Raw genomic sequence first — 16,955 nt, forward strand, 5'->3', positions numbered from 1 at the left:
CTGGAATATCCCAAACTGGCTTCTCACATTCCAACTGAAAGAGAGCTGCACCTTGCTTGAGACTATTTACACCATTGATAGGAATTTCCAGTATTCAAAGGTCAGATTCCTGAAGGTTATCTTGGTTTACATTAATGCTATTTTCCTCACTGGTTTGCATTTGCAGCTGTGTATTTAGATATAATGAAGATCTGACCCGTCTTTGACTGGTGCCCGTCACAGACTAATCAGACTATTACTGATATTGTGCAGTCCTGAAAAACCATCTAACATTTGTCTGAAAGCACACAGTCAATTTATTTATTTTAAATCGCAGTCTACCCATGTCCATTTCCGTTTATGGTTCTGTTTGAAGATATCATAAACAATGCTATATCCCCTGCAAACTCAACAAGTCTGCCATCTCTCTCACTGCTTGACCCTGTGATTAAAATTTTCCAAAAGGGATCAAAGACTTATTTAAGGGATCAAAGAGAAATAAGTCACTGGGGATGCTAGGTCAGGGCTTTGCAATGAAGAGCTCTTAAAATCATCAGAATAATTATGCACTAAAAGGAACATATTATATTCCTAAATCCTTATACAATGACAGACCGTGGCCTAGTGCTAGCATGCGGCAAGATGATGCCCCAGTGCATCAGTCCAAACTGTTTTTGACAAATGACATTCCTCCATTCATGCGTTGCTTCTGTACCCAGTGGACCCACACTTTAAAGCAACACCAGCTGAAATGTTGAGAAGCCGGAAGCAACAGACTGTTTCACGTGCCTGTCTGTTCTACACCTACCAGTAAGAATTCTCATCCATGGAGAGGGTGCTTGAAATGCTGCTATCAAAAGCATCATATAAAGCCCTCGTCTTGTTTCTGCGACATTACTTTGGGTCCCCGGTTACTCCCTGTTTAGCAATGGACTTCAACTTGAGTCATGTCCTTTTGAAACAGAAATCAAATCGTGCTGAGCACCTCAGCAGTTCATCAGGTCAGCACAAACCCAGCTATCTTTAAACCGATACTTTATGATGTTACAGACAGGTGGTGAGCTTATTAAATACCAGACGATCTTATAGCACATCTGTCTATTCTGTCTACGTCTTATTTTGTGTATTAAAATACCCTCGTATTAGTCACAAACATTTTTCTGGCAGAAATATTAAATTTGAGAGAGATATTAAAGTAGCTTCTTAATTTGGATTTTTCAGCTTCATTGGTCTACTTAACTAGGCAGGGGACACTTTTTGGTCTGAGGCTGGCGTTTAACATCTATTGAGACAAGAAATGGCACTAATTGGAGACATTTGATTTTTCACTAAAACCATGTGATACTGCATGCTAAAATGAAGAAATCTAATGAAGGAATTCTGCAGTTTTTGATCAGTCTTTTTATATAGTATGGTAAAAATATATGCAAGTAAATGCATTTTAAACTTAATATGCATTTTAATTCCAGTCCTTTAAAGGCTCTGATTATTTATATTATATTAAACCACTAAGTGGTTAGAATGTGATTTAATATACAGAATTAATTTACCCAAAGCCTTCTTGTGGTTCCTGTGGTTATAAAGCAAACCACACTTGTTTTTACCATGGCAACAAAACACATTAGAAAGTCTCAATTTTGAAACAAAACTTGGTTTTCTGTGCGGGAGAAAATGGCAGCACCTGTGAATTGTGACAAAACTACATTTTTTTAAAAAAATCTGACATTCATAATCAACAGCACCCTGAATTTCTGACAGTTCAAGTACATAAACCTTCTACAAAGCATTTCCATGAATAAACAGATTACTTCTAGCATAAAAAAGGTATCGCTAATACTGCGCCCCTAACCACACGCAGCTACCTCCAAATATAATAAATTACTCCAAAAATAGTTCTTGTGGACAGGTCATTCCAATTGTGTTACATTTCAATACAACTGTGAATGACAGACCAAAGGCAAATCCAACATCCACATTTAAACCTGTAAGCTTAAAACATTACATTCAGCACTCAAGAATCTTTCAAATTAAAAACAAACATGAGGTTTTAATCATTTTTTTCCCTAAACAATTCATGCTAAAGCCAAGAGCACAAATGTTCAATAATTCGAATAATGCAGCAGAAGAAGTGTTGCCACAGTAACACGATCTACCAGGGCTCCAAATGTATTTCTGACCACAAATTTTAAACAGTGGGATATTTAATTGAGTTTTTTGTCGTTTTTTTTTTACCTTAGCATCTCCTAAACAGTAATTGCAAATGTGAAGTAAACAACACTTTATGACCCTGGTATCTGATGAAAGCAGGTGTGCAATCATTATTGAGAAAAACACAATCACCCAAGCTAAATAGTAAAAAAAAAGCTATATTTTAGCAGAGGCAAGCTCCTCTTCTCAGTTGCTGAAACAAACATTTATCAAAGTGTCTTTTAGACAATTATTCTTCCTATTTAATTTTCTAAGCTTTAGCCACCCACTGCAACTTGTTTCAGGATCTCCCTGTTCACTTGCTGGCACACTGGATCTTTTCCTTAGGTCTGGATAACCTCCATGTGCTGAGTCTGCAATAATAATTCGTCAGCCTGTCAAAGTCCTTACGACACCTGTAATTGTAATGAGGCCTAACTCTTTCCAATCAATAGCTTCACACCACCGCTGAGTGAAGTGTCAAGGTGCAGTACCCCCATAAGGAAAGCGGGTTTGGAAAAGCGTCAATGCTCCATCTACAGTAGTTTATATAGTAGTAGTAGTTTTACACTAACTTGCAAGACTGATGTAGTCTATAGTGTGTTAAGACTCAGGCCAAAGTTTTGATCCTCTATATATACAGTACACATGTATATAATGTGTGTATAGGAAAATGCCAATGAAAGCTCTTATTCATAAGCAAAAAAAATCAGAAACGAAATCCTTCAAATAAAGGTTTAATTCCACACTGAAAATCTAAGAATAATCTAGAGTTTGCTTTTATGCCATAAAGGCCCATGGGGAATGGGGGGACAAGGGCATCCATTTTTCTTGACCACCTGACACTGGAAGTGGAGGTGATGTGGTCAGCATCACGCTCCAAACAGCCTATTACCCCCGGAAGCATTAACTCCCCAATATTGATTTGGAAAGCAGGCTGAGTGGACCTGGGAGCCGTCTGGAAGGAATTGGACCAAGCTACATCACTTGTTCCTACCTGGGATTGAACCCAGGTATTTCATTAATGGCACAAATACTTACAGTGTGTTTGAATAAATATGGGACTTGCTGTACTTTTTAAATCTATAGTGAGCGTATCATGCAATTGTTCAAAAAGGAATCCATCTTGAAAAATCAGTCTTGACCAACGATTTACAAAGATATTCGTGTGACCAGAAACAGCTGCTGAATCAAGGTTTGGGAATTAGTTTAACAGCAGATAAAACTACTGAACGACAGTGTACTGCATACGCAATATCCTACCGTTTCCTGTTTTCTTGCGCCATATGATTCAAGCGAACGAGAGGAATGTAATTTGGACCTGAAGATTTTGCTAATGAGTCTGTGTAGAGATCATTAACTTCAAAATGGTTTATGAGAAAATGGTGAAAATAATGAAAAAAAAAAATTTAATTGGAATAAAATCACAACTTTTGTCAATGACAAAATGTGAAAAGAATGCCTTTTCAGAATGCTGAGCATGTACATCTTTAAATTTAGTGGTCTAGGTGCTTCTACTGCCTGCCTAGCTTGCAAGTCTGGCTCCATGAATTGCTCCAGAGGAAAGGTCCACTGTCTACAAGTGCACTGCAATTCCACCCTCGCCAGAAGTTACATGGTATAACAGCTACTTTCAAGCTGTCCAGTCTTAATCCAATCACCTGCAGGGTTATTAGAAATTCTTTCAAAAATGTCTGATTGAAGCTTTAGCTCATCTGCTGAAGATGTGGCTAGCACGTAACTCAACAGAAACAAAAGCAGATGGTGCACAAATAGGAGCACTTGCACCAAGAAAAACAGCCACTCTCACTACTTCCGAAAACCCAGAAATCAGATCACATCGCAGCAAATGAGTTGTTTGATCTTGCCCATTGAGAAAAGTCCTTTAGTGGTACGACTGACAACCTGTTTGCAAAGAAAGCCTTTTGCAAATTGTTTTGTCAGCCTGCTGCAAGTTTTTTTGAAAGCTTTAAGTGTGATTGATCAAAAAAAAGTCCCAACTTCCTGACACTGCATCACTAACTGAATTTCACACACAATGTTTTGGCAAAAGCGGTTTTGTAGTGCAGAAGTTTCTGAAATGAAGTGACTTGACATTGTGGAATTTTGATGCAATGACCAACATTACACTGTGATAGTTTAAATAGCAATGTTCAACAGAAAAAGCTTCTATACTGATGGAATGAAAACTGTACTAGGAGGCTACACGTGTTACATGCTACAACAGCCTGTTCCAAAACCTTAGCCTTAATTAAATTCAATAATTTAAAAGTTAAAATATTCCTCTAGACCCAAAATTCTGTAGTATAAAACATAACACGGATTCACATGCCATTTAAGTTTTATTGTTGCTTTTTATTACATTTCAGAATTAGTATGCCAATTGGAAAATTCTAAGAGACAAATTCTAGGACAGGCAAATGTAGGCTCTGTTTAGCCTCCTACTCTCCATATGTTTACCACTTGCACTAAAAACTGTATTTCTGCATTTGCTTGTGCCACTAGAAAAAATAAAAGAAGGAATCATACAAGGGGAATCATATGGAAAGCAACTAAAAGATTAATTGATGTAATTTAAAGTTATTATTTTATAATATACTCATACCTCAGATGAAAACTATCAAATTAAACAGTTTAATTAAAGAGTTTTTAATATGTTAAAATTTACACCTTTCCTACTGTAGGTCTATCAAAAATATTTCAAGCCAATTTTATGTTATTAAGTGCTATAACTAAATAGAAAAGGTTCACAAAATCCCACTCTGTGACCCACTGAGCAGTTGATGAGACCCAAAGCTATCTATTCATTAGATAGATCCACATTTATAAAAGCAATATCCAATTACAGAACAAGAAGATTTGTATAATAGCCTGTCGGGGCATTTTCCAAGAATAGAAAATGCTGCACATATAAGGAATATTAGGGTCACATTCTCATTTATTTGCCTTCTATCTCCATTCTTTAGCTACTAATTAATTTCTGACTGTTGGAGCGGTGTGTTCAGAGCACTTTAATATGATTCATTTGGCCTTTTACATGAAGGAAGGTTAAAGCTTATTCTATACAATTTTGAACTTGAGGTAGCACACTAGCATTGAGATATATATCCTAGTATTTATCCTGGTTCACTAAACTGCAGTGAAAGAACTTCCATTTTTTAAAGTAATTAAATATTTCACAGAAACACATACATTTTGGTAGAACAATATAAGTAACATATTATCACCTAGTGTTTTTTTTTGTGAAATAATTTGCAAAGTTATGAAAAAAACAAAGCTTTGTTAAAACATGATAATGCAGAGGTTTGTGTCTATTCCACATTTAGGAACATTATTAATTGTGACAATGTAGTTGAACTTACACATAAAATACACTTGGAATGCTTAAAAAAGTGTTTTAATGAAACTTTTTCTCTGAGGGCTTTTAGAAACAATTAAAACAAAAAATTATCTTGGACACAGAATTAGATCTGCAACAAAACGTTTTTCAGGTTGTTCATATTGTGGTTTTTTTGTAGGGGGTTAAAATGATACAGAAGTGAGGCGCAGCTATAAAAAAATCAACACCTCCGGGAAAGGAATTAAAGAAACTGATTTACTTAAGTAAGATAAGGAGTTCCTCACACCTACAAATGTTTTATAGGAGTTGTTTGTGCTGATTAAACACAAAATTGTTGTAGTTAAAACACTAATTCTCACCATCACATAATTGGAATAAACTGAATATACACAAGAGAGCTCAATATATTAACCTTCTAACAAAGCAATTTTAACTATTCAGGGTAAATAAAAACCAACTTTTCCAGACTGAATATCTGTGAAGGCAAAATTTTAATGTGTTAAAAGCACTCTTTAAGGTAGTCTATGTACAATGTATAACTGTGTTTAAACTGCTGTAAGACTCATTGTGACATTTATACACTTATCTGAGTTTTATGCTACAACAAAACAAATATCTTACTGTACCCAAGATCTCAGTCCCAGAGTTAATGTTTTATCATCTTCCTGCCCATATTACTCACCATATACACAGTAGGGTGTGATGCCCTTAGCAAGAGAGGCATTCTGTCTCTATTTTTATATTATCTTCCTCTACTGTGATTTGCAAAGTAAATTTCAGGTTAGAGAAACAAACAAAAATTGATTCATTCCTACAGTTAAATCACACATATACAGGTAATGAACATAAAATAGAAATGCCAATATAAAGTCTCTAAACAGGACCTTGGGACCTACCTGTATCTGGAAATCTAAGGAAAGGAGAAGCACCGAGAGAAAGTTAATCAGCTCACAACTGTTCAATGGAGCTGAAAAAAAAAATCTCGGGCATCTTTTCTGAATATGCCATACAAATGCTCAATTGAGTCTAGCTTGGATGACTGAGAAGGCCATGATATATAGATAACACTAGTGTCAATTTGGCAAACCACTTGGCAACAATACGGATGGAGATACAGTCATATGGAAAGACACCCCTTTGGGCAGGAACACATGGAGAAGATAATAAGTATCGATTAACACTGATCTTGCCTTCTAAGGGAATGAGTGCACCCAAACCATGCCCCATAACATTACAGAACCGGTAGAACCCTTCACTACTAGAGCCAAACACTCAGGACTGTAGAGTTATTCAGGTTTTTGTTATAAATGTTTGTAGAGATCATGGCTCTATATCCCAATGCCTGTACTCTTTGCACAATTCAATTGTTGTGAGTGTTACTGCCTCGCAGCACTGGGGCCCTGGCTCCAATTCCAGACCTGGGGTGCTGTGTGTGTGGGGTTTGTATGTTCTCCCTGTTTTTGCATGGGCTTTCTCAGGGTGCTCCAGTGTCTTCCCACAGTCCAAAGACATACTGGTAGGTTAATCGGCTTCTGGGAAAATTGGCCCTGGTGTGAGAGTGTGCGTGTCCGTGCTTGTGTGTCTGCCCTGCCCAGGGCATACTGCCCAGGGTCTACCCCACATTGCACCTGCAGCTTGCCAGGTTAGACTCCCCCGCAGCCCTAAACTGGATGAAGTGGTTAGAAAACGGGTGGATAGATAGATGGATGTAGTTGATTAATCTGACCACTTGTGACTTGGTTGAAATTTACAGTCAATTGATTTGCCGTTACCTTCCAGTTTTGCCTTGCCATTTGAATTCGTGTATGGATAACATGATCCTGGGGAATGCACTTCTGCATGCTGTTGCCCTTTGCTGACGATGTCTTTGCCTCAGAACTACATGCTGACATCTGACATGAGTGTCAGCTTAGGCACTCCTGAAACATCAGCAAGCTGAGCTGTCCCTAAATCCACACTATGCTTTCAACAAACGTGGTGTCCCTCAATTATCCAGATGTTCCCATTTCTTGGCCACTACCTGTAAATCACTAGAGATGGACATACAGTAAAAGTGCCAAGCAGAGACTGACCTGATATCAAAGGTAAAACACCAATGGACTGCTGTTTAATGCCATTAATGTTTAGTCAAGAAATGTGCTTTAGTTTTAACACATTGAAGTATTCTTGAGTGTGGAAAAATCAATGAGTAAATGCTAAAATAAAAGTTTTATTGATAACATAACTGTTTTAAGATAATGTAAAACCAACCCCAAAAACACATGTGAGTTATGCTAAAAGATGCACATGATTTTTGTTTTGTGTGACTGTATAATGACAGAAAAGTCTCTCAGGTTCTGAAGGATAATGCTACAATGTGGCTATCTACAAAACACTTTTTATATTCTAGTTTCATTTTTTAAATAATACAACATTGAAACATTTACACAATTGTCAAAAGAGTTATGACAATTTCACTGACTTTCTTTTTAATACACAATATCACAAAAATGCAGGTGCGATTAATTTTTGAACTTTTTACTGCTATTTAGTTAGGTCAAAATCATGATTGACAAATTAACACAATGACATAACCCATGAAAGATAACTATCGTAACCTAAATCAAAATCCTGAAGAATGATGACCCTAGATGTGCATGTGGAATTCATTTTCATTAAGTCCCGTTGAGATTATACCTCATGTATAATCTCTTATACATGGATGTAACATAAAAAGGATGTAACATTTTTTGGATGTAAAAATGGATGTAACATTTTTGGATGTAACATAAAAAGATTAGTTTATGAACATTACTGATAACTAATGCTTAGCACTGAACTCTTAAAAATATAACACAATTCCCCTACAAATGCCAGCACTGCAGGTGAAGTTAACATTTAATAAATGAATGGCTGGAAAATGGGACAGCATTTCTCTCTCGAGAAATGAAAGATATTTTTAAACAGCTGTTTGTGAAAGAGAGCAATACAAATGACACCAGACAATATCCAATCCAGTTCCGTAAGGAAATGTGACATGCTAAGAAAACAAACCTGAAGGCTCAGAGAAAGTAACTCATTTAAAAAAAAGTGTGTGGTGGGGCTGAGGTGAGGGAGTTTCCATGGAAATTATGTCAAAGGCAAAGCAGAAGGCACAGATGAGAAGATATCATTTCTCTTAAACCACCACCTGGCAGAAGATTTCTTTAAATGAAAAAAAATAGTCATCACTGTGGAAAAGGTCAACAATCAAAAAGGTGTCTACAGTGACACCAGAACAGCTAGTGAGGAAGGGTGGAGTGAGGAGCTCTGACAAATTTGAGGATTTGGAGATGTTCAGGTGGAACATGTTATCTTCTACTGATGGCCTGAACTGTACAATCAGCCTACAGGGGGGAAAAAAAGGTCAGCAAAGAAAAAATACTACAAAGAAGATATCCCTCAAGCAGGGTTCAGAGGGGGGGAAAATACAATGCTGCCTTTGTGTTACAAGGCCAAAAGATATAACCAGAAATAAGAACACAAAATGTATACACGAAAGCCACAAAGGAAGAGGCAATCCCATGATGCTAAACTAAATGTTTGAAGACACAGTTTAATTTTTTTATGAAATGTGTTGCAGGATAATGGATTTTAGTTTTAGTTTCAGCACTGCCAACACACAAACTTCAATAGACACACTTACTTCAATGGCTGGGGAGACGTTTGTTAAAGACAGGCCTTCCAGATCTCGTGACAAACTGGGAGAAAGAACAGATGACTTGGGCGTGGCTGTGGGTACCGATACAGGAGCAACTGAAAAAGAGTAGAGCACGGATTTCCTGAGTCTTTTAATAACACAGCTATCTGTAACTTGTACAAAATGAATGATACAGCCTCGGCCTTTATTTCAATTATTAATGCATGGTCACCTGTAATAAGTTAAGATAATGTTTTACAAAGGCAACCATGTTTGCCACATTGCAGTGGGATAAGGGACCTTGGTCTAGAACACTTGCTAAATGAGTTCACTACAAACATCTTTACCCAAGAAGCCTTTGTGTGATTACAGGATAATGTACAACTCATTAATTATTTTCATTACATTTCATATAGTACATGAGCCCAATCTAAGACCTGCAGACTGGACCCAGTCCACATGGATGTTTTAAGGCCTAAAATCTGCTAATTGATAAGCCAGCCTCCATAATATTCATAAATTAATCATTTTCTGTTAAATCGTCGTGTTATAAGGGTTGGCTTCACATGTCAAGTATACATATATGTATGCATACACATACACACATAAATATTGTCAAAGATCATAACATGTTTTATTCGTGGGAACAAAAGAAGAGCCTTTTGAAATAACTTGGACGCTTCAGGAGAGGAGAACAGGTGAAGAACTATTTCACAGACTTTCCAAAACCATGGGAAACCTTGGCTCATCTTGGATTTGTCTGATCTTAGAGGATGCTGTGAACGTTGGTGGGAGTAAAGCTGACTGATTGGCTGTGCAAGGATGCTCATTCATGTTATTCTATTAGGCCAATGGAGTCACCCTGCCTTATCTACCTGTGTGACAAAGCTCTAAATTTGGTTAAATTACTAAATACACTCGGAGCACATGGACCAAACCCTTGCACATTTCAAACCTTTTCGAGGGAAACTGATTCAGAACACGTGTTTTACCACAGTGAGGTGCGTTGTCTAAATGGTGCGCAAACTCTTTTTTGCCTTGTGGAGTGAAATTAGAGGGTTTTTTTTATCAGAAAAGTGTCTAAATGACCCTGAATTCTCAGACCAGGCATGGCTGTAGGATCTGAGATCTGAGCTGCAAGGTTAAGAAAGTCATGTCTTTTACTAATGCACAGACATAAAAGCCTTTCAGGCAAACCTGAAGACACTTAGATGAAGGAGCACTGTGTATGAAGAACTCAACCTGAATGAGAAATGTTCAAGGTTTAATTTCTACTGACCATATGGCAAAATGAATAAACTGCCTGACTGAGAATTTTGAGGCCAGGCTTGTCCTAAAAAATCTCAAGTCATATGCATTTGAAAATTGGTTGTTTTAATAAAGGATGTGTCCCTTATCTGGTGGAATTCACAATTAAAGTTTTACTCACTGCTTCTTGGTGATGAAATTGAAAATCTGTACATATTCAACATCTGAAAAGACACTTTCTTGGTAAAGAAACTGAGCAAATCCAAGCTTGACAGGTGGCCCAAATGCATACTGTGCTATCGATCTCAGTATCACACGTTGTGCCCAACATGAATTGACTGGTAGCTGAGAAACAAACTCAAGAGTTCTCACAAACAGGTTAAATGCATTAATACTTAATGAGTCACAGAAGGGCCCCACAATTTTACCTCCCCAGAAATTCAGAACTAGCCATGTCTGCACTACAAAAGGCATAATTCCCAGATAAACCTGGGCCTCCACTCAGCCAATCCCATATTAACATCAGTCCAAAAGGAGCCAAAGCCGAGCTTAAATAAGAAAAGCTACTGTATATTTTATTGGTGAAAATGGTTGTTATTTTCTTGAATACAACTCACAGTCATCCAGATCCAGTAAGGAGATTTCTTGTTTTTTCTTCTCTTCCTTCTGTAGAAAAAATGCAAACTTTTGTAAGAATTATCCATAACATTTACTCATTTTTCCATATTGATCTTTAATGCTCAAAAATATTTTCATTTAATATGAATGAAACTGCTATTATTCACAGTAAGACATTTTTTTCCACATTGAGGACTGCTTTCTGGATATCTGTTACTAGACTTATTTTCTTTGCAATCTATGCTGATGGATTGACCATCAACTATAACCCTGATTTAAGTTCAGCTTCCCAAAACATGTGTGAAGCTTTTCTTCATGCTCATTCAATCTGAGTAAAGCAGTCATATATAAATTCCTACAAGAAACAGACAGAAGACAACTACACAGACTCTCAAGTTCTGACATGAACTTCTTGACTTGCTGCAATTAGATTTCAACAATTCAGCCATCACAATAAAAAAACAAAACGAAACAGCATGTTGGCATGACGGTCAGAGATCCAGAGGGTCAGAGACATGATGCTGAAGGGCTGTTTCACTGTGATGGCTTGCCTGCCATTATTCAATGCAAGAAGTTCCCTGTTGTGTCTTAATGCTTATTATAGCATCATTAATTCTTCTTGCTATAACAGCATTAATTTTTCTCACTGTGAACCTGCATGTGACTGACGTTCGCACAACATATTATTAGTTAAATGTATAATAAAAAATCTGCTAAAGACACTGAGAAAAGGCAGATCCCTTGAAAAATGAAAAACTACATGTAGTAAACCCTTGCTGAAACCAGAGTTTGTCAAAAGTGTCCATTAACACTACAGCCTACAGAAAAATGGCCTGGTTAACAATTAAGTACCATTTTTCTATAGATGTACAAAGAACTCGAGGGCCAATCAAAAAGCTTTACGAGCTTTTTGCGCACTTAGAATATAACTACTGCATAGAAAGCTGCTAATAAAAATATATGTAAAGAGTACTCTAAATACTTAATATTTTTATATTATCAACCTTGGATGACACAGGCCGGTGTCTTTATGTTCAGGGGCACTGATTGGTTGGTGTTCCAAAGTTAAGATTTTTGCACAAGGAAGAATTCAAGGCTAAGGAAAATGCACAAGATTCAAGGGTATGCCCTCCATTACTGCTTAAGATGGAGGAAAAAAATGTAAATATGGAAGACCATCACTTGAAAATGAGCTAAAGTATGGACAGCAACCAGTGCCTCGAACCTGTATCTGATTATTTAACCAGTGCTGTAGAACTTAAAAATGTCTCTGTTCACAAACCTTTATGCATGAACATCCATCATATGGATCTAAATTCTTAAATGGATCTAAATCTAAATGGCAACACTCTACCAGAAGGGTGTCTCTACTCTCAAACTCTGGTCACAAAATCAAAGTAAAGCCAAGGAAAGACCTGATACAGCTCCTTAACAATATCGCAGTTTGTCTGTCTGTTTACTGGCAATGAGATACAGGTTCCCCAGTGAAACCCTGAGTCTAACACTGGATACATTATACATTGTAGTTTATGTCCAACAACAATTAATTCTGTTCACCCAATTTTGGAATAAAGGAACATGTGAAGGTTAATTTCACACTGAAAAATAGAATACTTAAGAATTTGAACAAAAAAATAGTCAGCACAACACTGAGATTGTGATGTTGCGGAGGCTATCATGAGAGGCAACAGGAACTAAAAGGCCGCTAAGATTTAATTATTCTTCTCAAAAGTAAGCACCTGAGCACAGAAAATCAAACTGAAATATAATGAGACAGTCAGTGAAACCCTTTTTACACAAAAGCAAAAATGAAAGGTCATTTAAAAGGATTTAAAGTCAGCAATGTTTGCTTTAATCCAGTATTCTCTGTTCTGCAGATATTTATCTTCTTAAGTATGGGCTGTAGAAACACACACCCAGCGTAAAGTATGAAAATCATGTATACTCAGGTAATAAGCATGGATTTTTGAAATCTGAATGCAGACTGAGTACAGTACATAGTGCTGTACATACGAATGTTAAAAATACAACACAAGTTCAGAGAAATTTTCTGATAGCCACACAGGGATGTTTTAAACCTAAATTTCTATTATCACATCAAATAACAGCTTCTCCAGAACAAATATCTATTATTTAACACTTAAAAATGCACTATGCAATCTACTTAACTATAAAAATTAGGTAGCTTTATTTAACATGCAAAAAGGAAAGTTAAACAGGTAGTTAAAAGAAAGTTACAATTTTTATGTTTTCCATTAAAAAAAATTACAAGGATTTCTCTATAAAGCTCTAACCATCTTTTAATAATGTTATTCTTTACAGAACAGGACAAGAATGCAAACAAAACACATCAAGGGTGTAAATACAACATACAAACAATCAGAAAGGAATTAAGCAATTGGCGAGTTAAAATAGAGATGTTTTTCTTATATCTTAAACTCATGGACCTGTGGAAAAGTGTGACAGATTTATTAGTTTCATTCATAAATTCATACTATTAGGGCACAAATTCCAGTTGGTGCTTCTCATGCATCTTGATATACAGTATGTGAGGACTTGGAGTCATCTTCACTAATCACTGTTCAAGAGTAAAATATGACGATAATGCAGACAATATATACATTAATATTTTATATCCCTTACCCCTTATCCCTTAACAAGTCTGTAGAAGGATGCGTCTAATAATCTAAGTAATGAAACGTTTGGCATAGTAATTGTCTGCAAACAATAATGGCTCCTTTAATTTAAAACTGTCATTAATAAGCCAAAGTATTGATAGCTGACTCCAATATACTTCTAGACATAGATCTTCCAGAAGTTCTGATATCAGGTTGTCAGCAACAACTTCTCTTGCATGGTATATACATTAAGGATTTACCTTATTTAAAATGAGAAAATATAAATCTTGGCATTATATTTAACTATTCTGAGCTACATTTTGCAAACGAACACTTAAATATACGTATCAATTTAGACAGGTTGTTCCTGTTGGGAAAGTAGCCAAGGTAAATCAATTTTGCAGCTCATGCAGAAAACTGCTGCTTAAGTTCCACCTGAAACAGATGACAAAACATTACTACTGTCCTAGTTACCCTGCACTGGATGCCAGTTAAATAGTAAATAGATTTTAAAAATTATCTTATGTATAAAGTTATCAATTTGAAATTCAGTCGTTTAGAATTTAACACGTTCATTATTGTGTACTTTTAAGTGCATTTTAACATTTTATACTTTAACTTTGTTCAGTTTACTATTATGCTATTATGCTATTATTGTGTTTGTTTTATTATACCATTTCATTGTTAAGCTTTGTGCATTTTAAGTGCTCTATACAGTATATAAAAAATAGGAGGTAGAAGAAGCAGATTAAACTTTAAAACATTAAGATAAAATTCTAAACGCCTGGCTGTTGTTATTTAATGCACACGTGCAGATTTTGAAAGAGGAGAGTAAAGCCAAACTATAAAGACAAAATGGGAAATGCTGACATAGCAGAGACTCTAAAAAGACAATTGTTTATGTTGACATTTACATTTGTTTAACAATGTGGTGAAGCAATTAAAAGGCAAACAAAATGCAAGGAAAAAAATGAAAAGCATATATTTTAAATCAAGGTATGTTATTTAATAAGGGAATAAGGGAATGTCCTACACTGACAAACTGAACCTCAAGTAAACCTAAAGTAAAAAAGGAACTGAACCTTTTTACTCTTGAACACAAAACTTTACGAGGGGGCCCGATACAAGTATTTAAAATCCTCAAAGGTAACCCATCTGATTTCTTCACAGAGCAAAAGAAAAATCTATATGGAAGTACATTCAAAACAGAAATCAAGATACAGAAAATGCTTCTTGATTTTAAAGGTTGTGGGAGTATGGAACAAGCTATTCAGCCATGTTGTTCAAGCTAATACCCTGACTTCCTCCCCAAGCTTATACTCTGGCTTCTTTCTCAAGAATCTCATCCATCTTTTAGTTGGATGAGATCCTTGAATCAATTAACTATTAACTTCCAAACGAGCTAGATGAGTCTAATGCCCTGCTCTCATCATAATTTTCCAACTTACATATTTAAATTTTCCAGTTTGCGCAGCACATTGTGGGGAGTTATGAAAGCAACATTTGCAGTTGTTATGAGTCCGAAAATCCATATTTCAGAATAAACAGAAGGTAATATTTGAAGATAAGGAATATTATAAAGGAATATTATTTCGGATATTACTAGGATTATTATTCCAAGAGAATTGTTTTAAGAAACAGAACGTACTCCTACATTCCTAATAAAACCGTTTCTAAAATTGTTGCTGCAGTGCCAGGGCACCTCCTACTGAGAGAGACAAATTGATGTCTTCAATATCCTTCAGGGAACTGATCAAAACACCTTCTCTTTTGTGGAGAGAAAAAACAGAACCTTAAATGCAGTGCAGTTTGTCTCTTTATATGTAAATCTCCTTATTGAAAATGCTTAGTGAAAGCACGATCCCCTCACACTCTAAGGACAGAGTTGCTCTGTAAATACTCAGTAAACAGTGAAAGATCAAGGTAGGTGAATTTGCTATGAGGCTCAGCTAACGATGTCATTATAAAAGGGAGTCATAGTAACAGAATTTTACATTTTAAATATATCCGATTAACTGGAACCCGGAAATTTGTTTTACTCTCAATTTTTACCATGCTGAGTTACTATTACTTAATTTTAATTATGAACCCTCTATTTTAAATGCAAGATATATGAAGTAATTATAAGTGATCTGTGATCTTAATTGCTCATAAGCCTTGTGTTTTCCTCTTTTAAGCATGACTTCTTGCACTGCTAAAATTACTTTTTTGTGAAAAATTTCACACTGCCCTATTTTTGCAATGTAAAGCACTTTAACATGAGCACTACAATATTTTTAAAAATTAAAAGGGAACACTGTTTAGCAACAAATATAAAATAGATAAATAGATTCAGACACTTATGTGCTTAACCTTGAAAAGTTGCCAAGATGTTTTATGCTTCTACTAATACGGAGAATAAAATGACATTTGAATGCAGAATGAACACTACAAACTTCACTTATGATCCTGCCTTAAATATTCATGTAGAGTGTAAGGATCTGACTGTAAGGCAAAGCAAAAACACTAAGAAAAGTGAAAAGTGTTCTGTGCTTACAGCAAGTAAAAAGTATTCCAGCTCCATATTCAAAATTTATACTTGGACTTAAATATTCTACTTAATTTGTAGATTGCTATTGTAAGTTTCCTTGTTTTTCTGTTAACCTGACAAGGTGGGCTGGGAGTTCTGGTCAGGGTTGAGAGGGGACAGTACAAACTGCAGTAAGTGCAGCAATTGAGTAACACTGTGTAAGAGATATCACACTAGAGGCATGAATGTCTTAATACATACATGGCATTATGATATACCTGATGCATCCATTGAAGTGTCCTACATTCTTCTTTTAAACCCTGCTTGTATGTAGAATCTTGCACTGCAATGTAGAAGCTCTTAAATCAGTCATTTGGCTGACATATTAAGGAAAAATCAGACCAAACACCTAAACGTATATTATCTCATTCACAGCACCAGCAATCCAGACAAGACATTTTCTCACCAGTTTAACAGAGCAAAACTCTACATTTCAGCTTCACCCCTTCAAGATCCTAAAAATATGAATGAAAATAAAGATATAAAGGAAGAACAAATGCCTCCACAAACACTAAGCAAAATGTATTTTAAGCAACCCGTCTGTTTGAATTACAAACTATGTCAAACTATATCACGGTCAGGTCTTATGATTTTTTTTGTGAGTGTGAAATGCGATATTCACCTGAATATTATGCCAAATGGAGATAAAATGTATTCGACAAATTTTGTTGTCATGAGTATTACAAACAATCACAAATCTTCCTGGAAGAATACCTTCTACTCTGAGAATTATAACAT

General features: G+C 35.9%; 1 protein-coding gene across 1 annotated transcript in view; it reads right to left on the reverse strand.

The window, feature by feature from the left end:
* Positions 1 to 16,955, reverse strand: part of ap3b1a (adaptor related protein complex 3 subunit beta 1a) — a 119,594-nt gene that overhangs the window by 40,676 nt on the left and 61,963 nt on the right. The window contains exons 21-22 of the mRNA XM_088910867.1: positions 11,030 to 11,078; positions 9,171 to 9,280 (exon numbers count right to left, since the gene is read on the reverse strand). Of these exons, the coding sequence (XP_088766993.1) occupies positions 9,171 to 9,280; positions 11,030 to 11,078 (159 nt within the window). The remainder of the gene's footprint in view (positions 1 to 9,170; positions 9,281 to 11,029; positions 11,079 to 16,955) is intronic.

The sequence above is a fragment of the Atractosteus spatula genome, chromosome 3 (assembly GCF_055471065.1).
Source record: "Atractosteus spatula isolate fAtrSpa1 chromosome 3, fAtrSpa1.hap1, whole genome shotgun sequence".
Classification (NCBI taxonomy): domain Eukaryota; kingdom Metazoa; phylum Chordata; class Actinopteri; order Semionotiformes; family Lepisosteidae; genus Atractosteus; species Atractosteus spatula.